Source organism: Triturus cristatus, chromosome 11 (genome assembly GCF_964204655.1).
Source record: "Triturus cristatus chromosome 11, aTriCri1.1, whole genome shotgun sequence".
Taxonomy (NCBI): domain Eukaryota; kingdom Metazoa; phylum Chordata; class Amphibia; order Caudata; family Salamandridae; genus Triturus; species Triturus cristatus.
In genome coordinates this window covers 272,212,123-272,231,557 of record NC_140594.1, presented here as the reverse complement: position 1 = coordinate 272,231,557, position 19,435 = coordinate 272,212,123, and the positions used below count along the sequence as shown (strand labels likewise).

Below are 19,435 nucleotides of genomic sequence, written 5' to 3'. Positions count from 1 at the left end.
GCTACACCCGACAGCCTGCCAGCCGACCCCGGAACCAGCGCGACAGGCCAAGAGTCACCAGGCCCCGGCCTCCTGTCACCCTGCCTGCAGGAGCCGCCGCCACCGACCCAAGAGCCAAGGGGCAGCCAGAGCAGGTACCATCTCCGCCCGTGCCCCCAGCCATCCCAGAAGTACAGAGACTACGTCACCAGTGGCTAGTCGGCGACTGGAGGTCGAGTCGCAGCCCGGACGGGTGGCCAGGAGCCGCAGAACAAGTAAGACTGTTTCAGTTTATTGAACATGGGGTTTGGAGCTAGTGACCCGGGCCATGAGAGACTGCCGAGAGGGCTGGTCACGGAGGACTAGAAGTGACTGTTGGGAAAAGTTATTCAGTTATGCGTTTTGTTGTTATTGGGTTGGGGAGGAATGTAATGTCGCGATAGGACGTGGGCTAGCCCACACCTATCGCTGTAAACAGGGGAGTGTTTAATAACCGAGACCCCCGTCACGGGGGATAGGCCGAATGGTCTCGCCCCTGCGGAGACCACGTGATGTATCAAATAAAGTGCCCAGGGCTCTGGGCGGGGATTCACTGCAGGATCACCCTAGCACTATACCGAGTGTCCCGTGTGCTTTGTATGTGCATGTAGGCCCCCCCCTTCAAGGCCCACGATATTACACAAACCTCCCCCCCCTTACACCCCTGCATTAAATCAGCTCCACTATATATCCACTAACTCAAGAGAGCTCAGATCTTTCTCTCTCCGGTCCTGCAGACACCATTCCCACCGCAATCCCCAATGCGGTAGCTTCCCCCCCCGGTCCCCTCATATGTGTATATTAACGGCAGTGGGCAGGCCCATATCTGGCATAATACTGGAGAGGAAACGACCTAAACCCTTTTACCGCCTCGCTTCAGAAAGGTCAAATAGAAAACAAAATGCAGCGACCTGAGTGGAACTCGCTTTTCTGCTGAAGACTGACCACTTGCAGTAATCGTTAGAAATTCCGAAGTTGTTTTCGCGGCAAATTTCATTTGTGGCTGAACCGGCCATGGCATACGAAGCAATAACTGTATGCTCAAGTGACATCCATGCCTGGATTAAAGACCACGGGGGATTACGACAGAAATTCTTGGGTTGGAAAAGACATGACTCTCGAGGAAATCAGACAAAACGGATTTATAGGTGAAGAAGCCATTGATGTCTTCAGAAATTTGGCTTGTGTTCCTCCTCACGATTTATGCGGCCCATGTGTGTCACTGTACCTTGCACTTTTCTCGAGCATGAAACACTACTTGTCTGACGAAAGACTAATAACCACACAGAGCTGCACCATGTTGAGGACAGAGTGTGTCATTATAAGTTGTTTAGCTAAATAACTATAAAGTCTATAGAATTCATGGCATTGATACATATAAGGCAGGGCCACTGGAATTATGCGGTGGGGCAGGCCAAAATTATGCAGCAGGGCTGACTAAATTATGTGACAAGAAACGCCAAATTATGCTGCATAATGTGGCATATTGTGTGATATGATTAGTCATGTTAGCATTATTATCTGAGCAAAGGTTTCACCTTATTAGAACCAGTTTGACACCCAAGTATAGCAATAAGCAACACAGAAACGTGACCAGTCAACCTGTGCACGGCACCACAAATTGCCATGTTTTTAATGACTTTTGACCAGTAAAGAGAGAAATATTCCCTTGTTACTACTCTTAGAGAAGCATACAATGTTATGTCAAAAAAGAGGGTATTTTATATCAAATATTTATTATTCTTTTTAAAAAAAGATTCTTTAAAAAACATGTTTATCTATACAAACATACACAATTATAAAACATTTCATGTTACATCAAATCACATTGATTAAAAACATCATACAGTACATGTCATTTTAATCTTAATCACATATAGAATTCTAGCCCAATTATGACCAGCATAACATGGAGACAGGCAAACAATAAGATCCAATTACTCTTTTTCAGTACACATCAAAAAAACCCTGAAATACAGCTTGTCACACGTTGATAAATCTGTGCGTCATTGAATCTGTATTGGGACTTTGATTATGCAAATCCACAGCGTCGACGCGTTTCGATGGTTTATGGGGATGTGACCATCTTTATCAAGACAAATTAATACTGTCTCCCTCCAAAATACGAGTAATTCCTAAAACAGACAAATAGAAATAATTACTTTCACTGTTCTGGATTGTCTACATTTTTCCCAAAAGGGTTTTTAGGGTTTTTTTTCCATCTAAATAATGTTATTGACCCTATCCTTAGTTAGTTGTGTTCCTGTGGCCCTCTGATCTAATTGAGCACATCTTAGTCAAGTTACATGGTTATTTCTTATGACTTACAGTTCTACTTACAACCTTTGTAACTCAAACCACAAATGTATTGCTCCTAGCCTATATTCGGCGATATTCTATGGCTTAGTTTTTCTGTATATTTTTAAATCCAAGCAACTCCTCACCTCGATTCCACGAGACTTTTCTATGTGCTCCCGGTTCTGTAGGTTTTGAGCAAACACCAACTCTCCATCTATTTTTCTCCTGATTTGTTCAATGGCGTATTGCCTTTTGTCTACGATAGAGGGAATATGTCGGATATCTTTAATTGACTGCTGTGCTTGTTAATCGGCTGACTAAATACTGCCCATGTCCCTAATGTTGTTCTAATAATTACCTTTTCGTCGATATTAGAGGTATATACTTTTAGCCTTCTTCTTCCTTAAGTTAGAGGGACCCAATAATCACACCGTAAGGGATTGCATTTAAGTCCTCTTCTTTTTTACAGCGTGTCTAAAGATAGAGAGGAAAGTGTGGGGGGAACATTGTAAGTGTACTGAGTCTATGCCCATTAAGCGGTCCTACTTTCAACCATCTAATCGTTTCTGTTCCCTTACCTCAATTACGCTGTATTCCGTCCGTCGTGTTTAGACACGCTGTAAAAAAGAAGAGGACTTAAATGCAATCCCTTACGGTGTGATTATTGGGTCCCTCTAACTTAAGGAAGAAGAAGGCTAAAAGTATATACCTCTAATATCGACGAAAAGGTAATTATTAGAACAACATTAGGGACATGGGCAGTATTTAGTCAGCCGATTAACAAGGACAGCAGTCAATTAAAGATATCCGACATATTCCCTCTATCGTAGACAAAAGGCAATACGCCATTGAACAAATCAGGAGAAAAATAGATGGAGAGTTGGTGTTTGCTCAAAACCTACAGAACCGGGAGCACATAGAAAAGTCTCGTGGAATCGAGGTGAGGAGTTGCTTGGATTTAAAAATATACAGAAAAACTAAGCCATAGAATATCGCCGAATATAGGCTAGGAGCAATACATTTGTGGTTTGAGTTACAAAGGTTATAAGTAGAACTGTAAGTCATAAGAAATAACCATGTAACTTGACTAAGATGTGCTCAATTAGATCAGAGGGCCACAGGAACACAACTAACTAAGGATAGGGTCAATAACATTATTTAGATGGAAAAAAAACCCTAAAAACCCTTTTGGGAAAAATGTAGACAATCCAGAACAGTGAAAGTAATTATTTCTATTTGTCTGTTTTAGGAATTACTCGTATTTTGGAGGGAGACAGTATTAATTTGTCTTGATAAAGATGGTCACATCCCCATAAACCATCGAAACGCGTCGACGCTGTGGATTTGCATAATCAAAGTCCCAATACAGATTCAATGACGCACAGATTTATCAACGTGTGACAAGCTGTATTTCAGGGTTTTTTTGATGTGTACTGAAAAAGAGTAATTGGATCTTATTGTTTGCCTGTCTCCATGTTATGCTGGTCATAATTGGGCTAGAATTCTATATGTGATTAAGATTAAAATGACATGTACTGTATGATGTTTTTAATCAATGTGATTTGATGTAACATGAAATGTTTTATAATTGTGTATGTTTGTATAGATAAACATGTTTTTTAAAGAATCTTTTTTTAAAAAGAATAATAAATATTTGATATAAAATACCCTCTTTTTTGACATAACATTGTATGCTTCTCTAAGAGTAGTAACAAGGGAATATTTCTCTCTTTACTGGTCTAAAGTACCCCATTTCCCTTGAGTTTCAAGGGGTCCCTCTCAAGTTCCTTTTTTACTTTAATGACTTTTGATCCATCTGCAGTGGCGGCTTCTCCGCAATGGCGAATGGAGCATCGCCTCACTAGCTGAGAGCCAGCAGCTGAAAAATAAAACGATATTTTGCTATTGTTTTATTTTTCAACTGCTGGCTCTGAGCCAGTGTGCAGGGAGGGACTGGGACGGGCCAAGGGAGGGGGTAGAGGGAGTGGTAGATGTGCACTTGTGAATGCGCATGTCAGTTTGGCCAGCCATCTTAGTCCGGCCAAACTGACATGCAGACTAAGGTTTCTCTAACCTGGCTGTGTTGAACAGCGTTGGAGAAACAGCACAGACTCCCTGTGCCTGAGCGGGCATTAATCCAGGCGTTCAGCCCAATCCCCACGCTGCTCTCATGCTTGAAAGAAGTGCAGGGATTGGATGGGGAGTCCGTGATGCCGGGACCTCGAAGCAGAGGAGCGCGAGGCGGCCTGCAGCACCAGGTAAGTGTTTCGAAATAAATGTTTATTATTAATCTCCCCGTCACATGCTCCCTCCCTGTGCTTCCCTCCGGCCCGTTCTACTCCCCCCCCCCCCCGCACTCGCTCCACCCGCCCCGCCAGTATTTATCTGTGTTGTCTGCCACTGTCCATATGAGCAAGAAAGAACCTTTTTTTGTTAAAATCTATATATTAAGCAGTAGATGGTGCATTATGTGGAAAATTCTGCAAATCCCTAATTAAGCGGAAAATGCGGCAGCCACAAAATCACTACTATGTTCATGTAGTCAAACCTTGGTGACATATTGCAGGCGTTGGTGGCATTCTCATGTTTTTTTCCTGCATCTATAACACTAGCAGAGTGTGTCAAACATGGTGTATATTGTGTGAACAAGAGGATGTGTATCGGAGAAGGCACAAAATAAAGACAACACATGACAAACACTCTACTACTTGTGAGTAATTTCAAGTGACTGTAAATCTGAACTGCATTTACCACAATGCATCTGGGAGAACTAGTACAATAATGTCAAATAGTGTGCTCTCTTCCTCCCGCCTCATGAAGCCACTTACCTGACAAACCCGTGGGATGCACCTGGGCTACTTAAGCTTAGTGACACTGAGCAGCATTTCAAGCATCATGTTACTGTCTGCTGATGATGGACAAGAATCCAGAAATACACCTGTCCAGACACACGAGCACTGGCTGTGCCAACTCACATCCATCGCTCATCTACTGAGTGAATAATTTAAGTGACTTCAATTTTGAGCTACCACAATGCATCTGGGAGAACTGGTGCTTTTATGGCAAGGAGTGTGCCCTCCTCTCCCCTTTAGAGTGGATTCATGTCTTATTTATGTGTAAACTCTGTAATATTGCGAGATTATATCTGTTTATAAATCATTTTTATGAAGCAATGTATAATTTTGGTTTTCCTTTTTCTCAGAAATTACGCTTTAGTATTTTTCAAATATCTTATTACATCAGAGTAAGATTTGTGGTTTCTAAGGAGCAGGGCTTAGTATATTAATGTATGTATTTGTACTTTATGCATAGTGCAAGAGCATTAGAGAGGCTTACAAGGGTATGACCATAGTAGGGACAAAAATACATGCAGACATTTAGAAAACAAGCACTAGCAAAGCCAATAGGTCAGGCATTGTTTGCCGACTTTTGGCTTTGCCACTGTTTGTAAATGTTTTTCGTAAAGCTGTGCAAGGTGACCACTTTTTATATAAGTGCATGGTGTGCAAGAGCAGAATGCAGTCACTCAGAGAGGGGTGGCCTAATGTTTGAATGGTGGACCCTGTGCACATTTTAATGCTGTGGTGGAAAGAACATAATGTGAATAACACACTGGAAAACCTTAAAAGTATGTTACATAAATATTATTATTAAATTCAGAAGGTCTTGGCTAACGCCTTGCCTAAAAATTATGTGGATTTACGATGCAGGGTGTAGAGTAAATTGTTAGTATGCATTTTAATAAATACATGACAGATAGAGAACCCGTAGCTTTACACACAAGATAAATCCACAAAATGAAATGAATGTGGTTACTGGTCAGGTCACATGCCATGTTGTGTACAAGCATCATGTCCAACAAGTGTCCGGGTGGCAAGAGAAAGCAGATGTATCTGGGTTTCGTTTCCCAAAATGGAAGAACACACGAGAAGCTGGGTAGGGTTCAGATACCCAGATGTTTGATTAATACGTATAGTATTCTCTATTGTAATTTCATTTTACTAGCGCTTCCTACCACTGACAAGGCGCCGAAGAGCATTTGCGGCTAGGTAGCATGCTGCTCCATCAGAGTGTTGCGTATGGAAGATTATGTGTCTGTCAAGTCGGCAGAGTAGCAGTGCTTAATTTGAGCTGGTGGTTTCCGGTGCTCGGAACCGGCACTTATTTGTCAACACCAGGGCTTGTGACAGTCTGACACAAGTTGATGCTGTCTGGCTAATTTAGAGATGAACACAACATCAGTTAATTATTGATTCCATATATATTAAAATGAATATTACCTGTCACTCAAGCTATTCTTATAGCTTCGGGGAGCCTGTAATAGTCCGAATTGTCACACGTGTTCGAGTGTGATGGTTGGCAGTTGTGTTACTATTATTGACAACATGGCAAGGCAATGTGTGGTGCAAGCTCCTACGGCGTCCTAAGGAGAGTCCTGGCACTTATCATTTTTTACAAATTAAGCACTGCAGACTAAAATATAGTGAGCTTTGGAATTTTCAATGTCCACCATCATTTGTAACAGTTACCTTTGTTCCCTCACTGTCCGAGACTAAGGCCTGGCAAAGGCAGTTGTCTTTCCAGTAAGGAAAGCATCCTCTCCTAAGTGAGGAACAGAATCAATTGTTCTCGTTCATATAATCCCCCAAGAAAGCTGTCTCCTGGCTCTGAATCAGAGATACAACAGACATTTTGTCTCGGCCACGTGATATTCGCTCTTCTTGTCTAACTTGTACTTCAAAAACTAAATCAGTGAGTTGGTATGCACCTAATGTAAACCATTAGTAAATCTTACATGCATTTATTTATGGGTATTTGCATCTTCCACTTGAATGATAATTTCAAAATCACCCTATTGCCTCACGAGTCTTACAAAGAGTGTATTCTGAAGTGTGTTCTGACCCAGTTGTTTAATGACTTCATTAAAAGTGCACAGAAATGTGATGGATGGAATGCTGGAATTAATCTTAGCCATTGGTAATCACTCGGGCCGCACCCCAGTCCTTTGAGTGGAGTAACTCAAAATTATGGGGCCCACCTACAGAATGTGATGAGGGGCCAGAGACTCACATATCTCAGAGATATTCATTGGCCCTGGGCTGAATGGAGGCCCCTTGAAGGGTTGGGGTATATGGGGTATAGTCCTTGAGTTTTCTCTACCAATGGTACCCTAAGTTTGTTTTCCCAAAAACTGTCTCAGTTCATCTGCTAGTAGTGGCATATGTTTGTCTCCTACTTTCCAGCATCTGGGTGACAAATGTTGTGATCATTTATCAAACTGTAACCAAAGTCTATGGTTGCAAGCTCTGATGAGCCTCGGATAAATAGAATTAACTAATATGGTAAGTTCCCTGCCATTCGTAAACAGGGTACTTCTCCCGTGCTCCTACCTGTATCTCTCATTCCTCCACCAACAGTCTCTGCCCTCACTCCTGCTCCTTATTGCCACACAAGACAATTTGCCTATTGCACTTAGCTAGTTTTTTATTCACTTTCTATTGCTTTTGCCTGGTGGGAATTCCAGCGTTTTCAGATTTCATTGCATTGGTTTAGGATAACAATAGAAGGCAGGAATCAGACAGTTTGGAGCAAAACTAGGACAGGACTAGTCACGCAGAGCTTTAGTGGTGCTCCTCTTGTAGGACAGTCCACAGAGAAAACAAAGCAGATCTGCAGATCCACACACGCACCACACACACGCACAGTGGGGTACCCGCCTTACATCAAGAGCTGGTCTAATACTTCAGCCTTGTGGCTGTCTGTGCAGGGACAGGTAAGATGTACTAATTTGCTTGAATCAATCTTGAGGCTGCACTGCCTTCACTTCCTGTCCACCAGACACCAGGCATCTCCAATTTGTCTCCAGATCATACCTTGATAGCTATAAGCACTTGAAGGTCACCGTCCAATTGAAGTGGGAGAACATGCAATATATGCGCATTTCCCTTGATGTACCTCCCTTGGTGTCACCAAAGGAAATTCCATTGCAGATTTCACAAACAAAGTCATTAGCCCCCTGAATTCTCACTGCAAATATTGAAGAGGAACGATTAATGAACATAATACTAGACACTTTGTGCTTCATTACAGAAGCCCACGCCTAGCAGAAGAGGACTTACTAACAAACCGAGGCTTCAACCTCATTACAGAAGGTTCACCATTGGAAAGGTTTGGACACCCACTGGCGATTCATCCCTCCCAGAGGCCTGGCAGGTGAGGCCTTAGTCCTTGGAAGCAGTTCCATGAAAAACAGACCGACCAACCAAACCCGTCTACCTTCATACCGCACCCTCAGGACACAATTAGCCATAAGGAGCCAGCGCCGCCAGGGAATACATACACCATGGTTATGCCCACTTTCTTCCTGATCTTAATGTGGCAGGGTTTGCAGTGGGCTCCTTAGGGGTCTTAAGACACCATCTTACAAAGAAGCCATAGAGACTCCTTACTTGGGAAGGGAGGGGCTTACCACATTGCCCCTTGCTCACTCCGGAAGGGAATGAGTAGTCAAATGATAAATGTTCTGCTTCATCCTTTTCTCATCTGCTCGGATGGCGAGGGAGTTCTCGTCTGCTCTGACGGAGAAGGATTCATTTGTGTAATCCCTCTCTGCAAGGGCTACCCCACCTGAAAGATTAAGGGCTTGATTTAGAGTTCGGCAGACAGGATACTCCATCACAAACGTGACGGATATCCCATCCGCCGCATTACAAGCTCCATTGGAAATAATGCACTTGTAATACTGTGGACGGGATATCCGCATGTTTGTGATGGAGCAACCTGTCAACCAAACTCTCCATTTGTGCCCTACATCTTCACCGCCGAATGTGTGGCCAGTGACTCTGTATAATGAATACCTTTTTCGAGTGTTGACAGAGATGTGACATGTTGTGCATGAGGAACAGATGGGATACTTTTCACCCCATGAGAGAGATTGGGCACAGGGCATTTTAACTTTGCTGGGATTTAGCTGTGATCACCATCGGTGGGCTGTCAGGTACAGAAGATGGGAAGTTTACTATTAAGTATCATGGCCTAAATTCAAGAGGGTGTTGCCAAGCACTGCCAAACATGCCATTAAAATACAATGAGAATTGAAAGATTCATGCATTATTGGTCTGCTCCACATCTGCTGCATTGCTAGTGGTCCATGTACTTTCCTACCTTATAAAGGCCGATCCAGTCCCATGAATTCTTTGGGTAAGTCGGAGACATCTTGAATACGACAACAGCATCGGAAGCCTTGGACCACTCGTCCACCTCCACTATCTGCACCAGGGGAGTGTCTGCCTTGTAGCTAAACTGAAACAAACAGGAAAAAACTAAGGAGGTAACTCTGCTTATTGTCGAGGATATCAGGTCTCCAGAAAACTACAACATGGAGATACGAATTTAACATACAGAGACCTCTGCCCTAAGAAAAGAAAGTGCAAAAGAGCACACTAACCAAGATTTTACACCAGCATACAGAGACAAACCCACAGTACAGAAATGCAACAAAATGTAAGTCAACAAACCAACATGCATAACCTGATCCATCATAAAGATATGCATAATAATCATCCACCTAGAGACACAAAACTAACATACATAAACCAATCTTCCATAAGCAGGCAGACCATAGAAATAAACCCATCAATGATATTAAAAGACAATGCAGAAACCAGTGTAACAGAAAGAGAGCTCAGCAAAACTCCAGCAGACAATCCACATAGGAGAAACTCGCTTAATACGTAAAGACCAAACCAGCATCAAAAGATCACTGCATATGAGAAGTTAGTTAAATGTCCAAAGTTTAGCTCAATGCCTACAAGTCAATCCACACAGAATAAATAAGTTTACTGTTAAAGGCCATCCCAAAATCATGACTAATTAGTAGCATGCCAAGGTTAGACCAGCTTCTAGAGACTGGCCCTGACTGGAAGAATAAGCCCCAGAAACAAGGTCTAGCCCAAGAGCAAGAGGCAACCACATATGAAACACCATTTGAAACCAAACAAATATGTGTCCATAAGAGTACTCTAGAGAGATGTCGGTGTAAGGCACTCTCAGCCACAAGCTGGGTACGCCAAATACACCCATGTACTCACCTTCACTGAGAAAATGGCCGAGACTGGCTTGTGGTCGCTTTCTGTGTACTGCATGTGGCTGCGATAGCTGAGCAGGCTGACATGCATGCCCTCCATCGCTGTGGCCCCGGAGAGCCGCCGACCAGTGGTATTTTGAGACAGGCGCGGGGAGCTGGGAGCTTTCATCTTCCATAGTATGCGGTCCGTCCATGCTGGTTTCCTCTTCTTGGCGCTGATGGAGCAAACAGTCATTAGAGCTTCATGAGGTTGTCTTTATCTTTGATATGGTATATTAATATCTTAAAAATCAGGAGCAGACATGGCAAATCCTGTTCAAAAGGAAAGTAGCCTGAATACACAATGCTCATGGGTCCACTACTCATGCCCAGCCACTCTTTGTCCCTGCACCTTAATCCCATTGAGACCAAATACAAGTATTCGTGTATAGCACTGTCAACAAATCCTACAGGCGTCATCGTATGTAAGACTATCTGCATTATACTATCTGTCCTCAATATGTAACATAATTTCACTGACTCTTGTGGTAGACTTTACTTCCCGGATAAAAGGCACTCGCTCAGAAAATAGATTCCCTTCATATTAAAATGATCTACCTCATAGCCTACTGCATCTTGCACAATATGCATTATCTGACCCACTCCCTGTGGCAGTTGCCCCAGGCCATGAGCAAATTTCCTTCAAAACATTATGAAAGCCTCTCAAAACACCCGCTCAAATAAACACAGCCTAATGCTTATGAATGTACGTTTCACATGTCCCTACCCTTTATGGGTACCACTCTCCCCCGGACACTTACTATACCAAATTGTTCATGGAAATCTATTTGAAACAAGCTTTGCCTCATCTACGTTTGTAATATTTTTACTTAAATATCTTTGGCCCTTTCCACACCAGCCTTTCTTGATTCTCTACAATTTACTGTCCCTTCGCTTGTTGCAGAGCATGTAGCTCAAAGCACCCTTTATTTAGGAATTCTCTAACACATGCAGATAAATCATCCTTTAAGACACAAGAGCCGGAGGTGTATACTTATATCGAGCACTCCATCCTTTCATAATTACACTTTCTTCCATACTACTTTTCAATATGATATGGAGCTTTACTTCTGGTGCTGGGATGGGAATGTTCCCTGCATGGTAAACAGGTGTGTACCCCTGCCCTGTGCAGGCTGACTGCATGTGAAACTAGAACCTTGATTTTTGATGGCTCAGCTGATGCACTAATCTTGCTGGGGCTATCAAGGCCTGTCCGTGGTGACTGCAAGATTCAGAAACAGTTTTGTAACTTGAATGGTTATACCAAGCATTCCTTCTTCACTGACACAGTCTTTACTGACTACTGTCCATGTCCTGGGGTTTTGGCGTGAAGTGGTGTCAGCGGCACACCAAAATATTTGTGAATTGGGAGTACTGAGCAGACCTTTCTTCAGTTTCAGTGGGAGAATGGCCTACCGGCAACACTCATGTACAGTTCTGCTTAAATATAAGAGCCAGATCCATGCTCTCACATCCTTTGTACATAAAGTGTGTCTGTATATGGTGTGGATAGCAGCAAGATTCTATCTTGTGGTGAGAGTCTGAGTGCTGGGACCAGTGGGATTCATTCTGGGTGGCCCCTACTTTGACATGGCATAAGATGGAGGATGAGACACAGCTTACCCCGACATTGGACATGTACTGTCTGGAGCTGAAGCAATGAGACTTGGACAATAAAGTGAGAGAAGGCGGAGAAAGGCCTACTATTAGAAACTCTATGGGGCCATTTTTTATCAGAGGGCTGCTGATTAGTTGTTCCTGAGCGCTGTCATTTGGTGGATGGTAGGGAATGGGTCAGCAGATTCTGTTGTTAAAAGTGACTCAGTTTGTAGGAAAGTCTTTCTCTTTTGTCTGTTCCTGAATACTACTTCAGGAAGTCTGATGACAACCAGGTGCTTCACTGTGCTCACGATCTGGGATACTCCAGCTTGGAGTCGGTATCAATACCAGCGGTGAGAGCCATCACCTTGCACAAAGACTGTGTCTACACTTCCGACTTAAAGTGACATATGGAAGTGACCCACCCCATTCTGGTTCAAGCTTATTTTAGCCTATAGAGCCGTTGCACCCTGTAGCTGAACCCTATTACTCTGTGTAGTATTTCGATTTGCTCTAATAGTAAACTACTTCTATTTTTCTGTGACAAGCAATGAGGTGGATAGTGTGTTATTACGTCTTTTGGTTGTTGAGTTATGAGTCCCTACTCTCAAACTATCAGTCCAAGAAGTCTTTGGCTGCTCGCCCTCACTACCCTGTGAGTTCAGTGTAGAAAGTGTTACTTGGCCCGAGCACCAGGACACCAAAGGCAAACAACTCCGAACACAATGGTTGTGGCCCAATAGTTCGTACCTTCCCTGTGCCCCAAACAGGGTCTGACGCATGAACGTTTTAGTTGCTTCTTCACCTAAAAATTATCCACTATCAGAATTGCCGAGCTCTCTGCCACTGCATCTTCTCTGTCATTGAGTAGAAGAGTTTCTGTATTGCTGTACAGACATCATATTTTCCAGTTCTCAGTAAGTTACCACACCCATAGGTCCAGGATATACAGACTGGCCTGATACAAGGACTTTTCCACTCTTAAGATTGGCCGAGGCACCCACCCCTCCTGCCTTGATACTGTTGGAAGCCCTAGGCAGGAGTCTCTTCTTGAATTACCCTATAACCTCCATTGCTTTTGACACCTTTCTGCCTAAAGCTCATTTCTCTCCACTTGACTTTGCCATAGATATCGATTACTAATCATATCTGATGACAGCTGCTCCCAGTCTCTCCAACACAGAGCATCCTCTTTAGCTAGTGACTGCTTTCCTGATTCCCATCCCCCACCCCACCACCCAAAGGTGTTTAAAACCGCATCTACACATTTGATAACACAACTCTTCATATCTTTACCTTGTATCATAATTGTTGGTGCCAACATCGAACTTGTAGGTGGGTGGAAACTTTAGGGGACCTTCCAAGAAGCCCTTTAGTACGTTCTCAGTGCTTTTTGCCATGGTGAGCTGTGGGGACAGAGACAGGGTTAGCGTGGGATGCCTGCATCATTACATCTTTCTTGGCAGGACGCAAAACCTGAAGGAGGGGAAAGAAAATATCCATCATCTCATGTTCATTGGCAAGTTTAGGCTACCCATGGTTTCTCCATAGCCAATCACAGATGATCATAGTTTGGCCATGTCTTTTAACCCCTTCTCCGCTCATGACAGAACCACTCCGTCATGAGCCACGGATGCGCTGTGCTCATGACGGAGTGGTTCCGTCATGCTGCGGCCGTTGGCGGCCGCTCCTCCCACGCGGCGCTAATTCCCCGCCTGTGCGGGCGATTAGCGCAGTGGGTGGAGTCATGACGGAACCACGCCGTCATGAGCACAGCTCACCTGTGACTCATGACGGCGTGGTTCCGTCATGAGCACAGCAGCGCCGTCAACCCCCCCAAACCCCCCCAGCGCTGCGGCGGAATTCGCGCAGCAGCGAAGGGGTTAATGAGGTTTGTATCACGGATGTCCACAATACCACAGAATTTATTATAGTGGCTCCTAGGTATAGGAAAGAATTGTAATCCACTACTAATGCTGGATATTATGGTCATGTTACTCATAGAGCGTGTTAGTAAAGCTTGTTAATCTCTTAGTGACAGTGTGATTGAACAGTGTGTTATCTTTACAGGAAACACAAAATGTCCCCCCTGTGTATATACATAAGAACAAAAAAGTGATAGGTTGAATAGATGAATCAATTTCAGTCACTCATAAATACTCTGGACCGCACTGAAGCCTCTCTTATTCTTTCACAGCGCTATTAGGTACAGGGACCAACCATGTGCAAATCAGCAGAGGTCCGGCTCCAAAGGCCAGTTTCGGCCATTTTGGACATGGTAGGTGAGGTGCAGGTTGATGTCTATGCCACAGTAGACCAGGCCCTAATTGGGGTATCACCATACATGGGTCTTGTAGCTCACTGTGCCAACCACCTTGACCATACTAACTCATAACTACCCAAATATATACATGATTGCATTAGTTGAAAAGGATGCAAGAATAGATGTAGCTATGACGTAAAACCCACCAGCAGAGACACCAGCAAAAGAGTCAGCTGGTTCACCCCGGAACTCCTCGACTCAAAATGCACCTGCCGGAAACTGAAGAACATATGGCACAGCGACAAGACGCCGGACAGCCGCGCTGCCCACAAAGACGCCATCCGCAGCCACCACCACCTCATCAGGAGCGCCAAAAGGACCTCCTTCACAGACCGCCTTGACAACAACGCACACAACAGCAAGGAGCTCTTCACCATCGTGAAGGAACTCTCCAACCCCAGCTCCAGTGCCAACGACATCCCACCATCGCAAGCCCTGTGCGACTCCCTCGCTACCATCTTTCACCGGAAAATCACCGACATCCACGACAGCTTCAAACCCCAGACGACCCCTGCAGACCTCGCCGCACCAAACCCACCGCACCCCACCGCCCACGACACCCTGACAACCTGGGCAACGTGAGCATCGAGGACACAATCAAGCCCATGGGCACAATCCACGCTGGATTCCCGTCCGACCCTCTCCCGCACCACATCTTCAACAAAGCCAGCAACTCCATTGCACCCCACCTGCACAAAATCATCAACCTCTCCTTCGAGACTGCCACCTTCCCTGAGAACTGGAAGCACGCAGAGATCAACGCCCTACTGAGGAAACCCAAGGCGGACCCGAGCGACCTAAAGAACTTCCGACCCATCTCCCTGCTTCCGTTCCCAGCAAAGGTCATCGAGAAGATAGTTAACACCCAGCTCACCCGTCACCTCGAAGACAACAACATCCTGGACCCATCCCAATCAGGATTACGCAGCAACCACAGCACCGAGACCACCCTCATCGCCGCCACAGACGACATCAGAATTCTTCTAGACAACGGCGAGACGGTGGCTCTCATCCTCCTGGATCTCTCTGCCGCCTTCAACACCGTCTGCCACCGTACACTACCCACGCGACTCCAAACCGCAGGGATCCGGGAGAAAGCCTTGGACTGGACCACCTCCTTTCTATCCGGCAGAACCCAGAGAGTCCGCCTCTCCCCGTTCTGGTCCGATGCCTCCGAGATCATCTGCGGCGTCCCTCAAGGATCTTCCCTCAGCCCGACGCTGTTCAAAGTCTACATGGCACCACTAGCACGCATCGCCCGACAACACGACCTCAACATAATCTCCTATGCCGACGACACTCAGCTGATCTCTCCCTCACCAAAGACCCTCTCACCGCCAAATCCAACCTCGACCAGGGAATGAAGGCTGTCGCCGACTGGATGGAGGATAGCCGCCTTAAACTGAACACAGACAAGACGGAGATCCTCATCCTCGGGTCCAACCCCTCAGCATGGTCTACAGATGGATCCCAACAAACACAAGGAAAACAGTCACCCAAGCCCTAGTCAGCAGCAGACTCGACTACGGAAACACCCTCTACGCCGGAGCCCCATCCAAGCTCATCAACAGACTGCAGAGAATCCAGAACACCTCTGCACGCCTGATTCTCGACATCCCGTGCCGCGACCACATCACCCCCCACCTGAGGAACCTGCACTGGCTCCCCGTCGACAGGAGAATCTCCATCAAGCTCCTGATCCATGCACACAAGGCACTCCACAAGACCGGACCAGCCTATCTTAACAATCGACTCTCCTTCTACGTACCCAACAGGAAACACCGCTCCGCTGACCACGCCCTGGCCACAGTCCCGCGCATCCGTAGAACAACTTCCGGAGGCAGGTCCTTCTCCCACCGCGCCGCCAGGACCTGGAACACCCTCCCCCTCTACCTATGACAAGCCGAAGACCTGCTGACCTTCAGGAGACAACTCAAGACCTGGTTCTTTGACCAATAGCAGCAGAACCCCCCCCCCCCCAGCCCCTCCCCCCCAGCACTTTGAAACCCTCACGGGTACTTAGTGCGCTTTACAAATTACTTGACTGATTGATTGATTGATTGAAAACAGCAAAACAAATAAAAGAACTAATGCATAAAGAGCGGAACAGACAGTTTAGCTAACAGAAGACATGTAGCGTCTTTGAGGCCTGTCCCATTTTTGTCTCCTTTGAGGTCACCCAGTATGAGAACCCCCAATGTCCCGATCATGTTTGGTCATGCATAAGATTTTGTGTCCCATAATATGCTACTTCCCTATGTGCCTGGCTTTACATGGGCTTCACTCAGCAGAAACTAACTGCAACCTGCAAGTCCGCTCTTCCTGTATTTGTAAATCATTTCTCATTCTCTGTTCTTTACTAACCAATGAGTTCTTAACCCAGTTTTCCAACAATGCATTCAACAATTGTTTAACAACTCAGTCACATTTTTTGTACCATGGACTCTTTATTTGCTGAGTAAACTGCTGCAAGAAACGTTGGATGATACTAGTTGGTTATAAAAATCGTTTTCAATTAGTTGTAAGTGTTTTTACACACACCATGTGTTTTCTGTGCCCTATGAATAAATAAATGCATAATTAACTTCCGCCAGGAGAAGTGATTTCAAAGGCAGGCAAGTTTATTATTAGTGGCACGAAACTGACCAGGGAAAATTGGCTTCTATTGAGCATTGTAGAAACGCACACATCTCAATGTGATCCGCCTTACTAACTGCTCAAAAATCAGAAGAGTTGGAGTTGCGAGAAAGCGTGGAAGCGTGGAAGCCAAAGGGTGTACTACTGATCTTTCTCCGTTGGCTGGTTGCATTTTTAAAGCAACAGGTTCACTCTAGCAGCGGATGTGGTGAGAATATGCTGACAGTGCAACTTAGACTTTGGCTAGAAGAGGCCTGTATTGCCTTATCCTTACTTATTTCCAGGATGGCTACAACTGGAACCCTCTCTTCTGGGTTCTTTGCAGCTTCCCCAGATCTCATTGGATGATTGCCATAACTGGGACTGTCCCTTCTGGAGCCTCTGTGGCTTCTTCTTATCTGATTGGAGGACAGATCGAACTGGAATGTTCTGTTCCAGACATTCAGTGCCTTCTTCTTAGCCATTTCAAGAGGAAATGCTATCAGAGCTCTATTTCATAGTGTCACTGCTCCATGTCTGGATCCACTCGAGTACCTAGCCAGTAGTCCTCTCATTTCTGGATTCCCAGTACATTCTCTTAACCCTTTCGCTGCGGCGGGAATTCCGCCGCAGCGCTGGGGGGGGTTTGGGGGCAGCGCGGTGGCGCGGTGCTCATGACGGAACCGCTCCGTCATGAGCCGCGGTTGAGCTGTGCTCATGACGGAGTGGTTCCGTCATGACTCCGCCCACTGCGCTAATCGCCCGCACAGGCGGGGAATTAGCGCCGCGTGGGTGGCGCGGCCGCCAACGGCCGCAGCATGACGGAACCACTCCGTCATGAGCACACGGCGACCGTGGCTCATGACGGAGTGGTTCCGTCATGAGTGGGGAAGGGGTTAATAACATAACACATAACAATTGTATTTGTAAAGTGCATGTTCACCCAGAAGGGTCTGTTGGCGTTGAATCGCAGATGTTTATTGTTGCCCAACTCAATGGTACTCATTTTATCGACCTCAGAAGGAGGAAAGGCTGAGTGGACTCACCAGGATTTCAACATGTGACCATGAGGTCAAACACAGGCCCCTACAGTGGACGCATTAGTCCACTGAGCCACCAGACCTGGCAGTAGATGGCTGCTGCAGCGAGAGTTTGTTCTTTATATTTCCAGGGCTGTTTCTTTATTGATCTGTAAGACATGTGGTCCCATACGACGAGCATCGATGCCTTCTCCAGATCACAAGAAAGGATTGCCATAGAAAACACTGTCAATCCTGAGAGAACCCTGTGTATGGAAAACGCCGAGGCAGGAAGCCCTTGGTAACCACCAAGAAAGGATTTTGACTTTAAAAATGAATAAATGTGTATCTACAACTGACTGAATGAGGGGAAGATGTAATGAACGAGGCGAAGGAACAAGAGAAACCAGGACAATGAAGCGGGACTGAGGTTATGAACAAGAGAAAAGGGCAAGAAAGTGCGACTAGGGCAATGAGAGAGAGGTTCAGGCAATGAAAGTTGGACTAGAGCAATGAAAGAGCAGGCCAGGGAATAGCAGATACAGGGGGCCAAAGGAAGAGGGAAAGAGACCCTAACACCGTGAACGAGGGGCAGGAACAACAAAAGAGGAGTTAGGGCAATAAAATAGTGTCTAGGGCAATGAAAAGCAGCCTACGCCAATGAAAGAGTGTCTATGATATGGAAAGAGAGAACAGAGCAAAGAAAGCAGGACCAGAGAAGTGAAAGAGGGGCCAGAGTAACGATAGAGAGTCTATGAAAAAGGAAGAGGAACCATCGAAATGAAAGAATGGCAGTGGCAATGAATAAAGGACCAAGGCAATGACTGAGGTGTTAAAGGGCAATGAGCAAGAAGGAGAAGCAGCAATGAAGGAGAGGCTAAGGCAAAGAAAGGAGGACTCGGATAATCAGAATAGTAATAGTAACTTTATTGTATGTTTTAAAAGGAAACCTTTGCAAAGTACAAAAGATAAAATTATGACTCTTAATAAATTGAAAAAAAGTATGACACTTGTTAGGTTTGATAAAATAGAACCCCGGTTCCAGGTATAAAAAGCCCCCGGCCCTCCTCAAGTCCGAGGTCTCTTGTAGGTGTGCTGTACCGCGGATGCCTATGAAGGCAATCCCTTCAGGGCAGTTGTGGTCGTGCCCAAGGTTGTGTTTTGAGACCCAAAGTTGTCCAGCCTGTGTGCCCATCCCTTTTTTAGTATCGGTTTTGTTTTGGTGTTTCCGACAGTTTAGTATGTCTGGGTGCCCGCAAGGCAAGACATCCTGCAATTGTAGAGGTCCATGGATCGGCGCCTCTAGCTGAGGGAGGGGTCGAAATCAGAATCAGAATAGGACTTCAGCAATGAAAGAGGAGCCAAGGCGCTGACCGAGAGGTGATGGCAATGAAAGAGGAGCCAAGGCGCTGACCGAGAGGTGATGGCAATGAAAGA

General features: G+C 45.4%; 1 protein-coding gene across 3 annotated transcripts in view; it reads right to left on the bottom strand.

Annotated features, from left to right (window-relative positions):
• Nucleotides 1–19,435, bottom strand: part of INPP5J (inositol polyphosphate-5-phosphatase J) — a 372,973-nt gene that overhangs the window by 31,343 nt on the left and 322,195 nt on the right. For all 3 annotated transcript variants that reach the window (XM_085636028.1, XM_085636026.1, XM_085636027.1), the window contains 3 exons: nt 13,337–13,446; nt 10,407–10,617; nt 9,481–9,618 (listed from right to left, as the gene is read on the bottom strand). In XM_085636028.1, the coding sequence (XP_085492154.1) occupies nt 9,481–9,618; nt 10,407–10,617; nt 13,337–13,446 (459 nt within the window). The remainder of the gene's footprint in view (nt 1–9,480; nt 9,619–10,406; nt 10,618–13,336; nt 13,447–19,435) is intronic.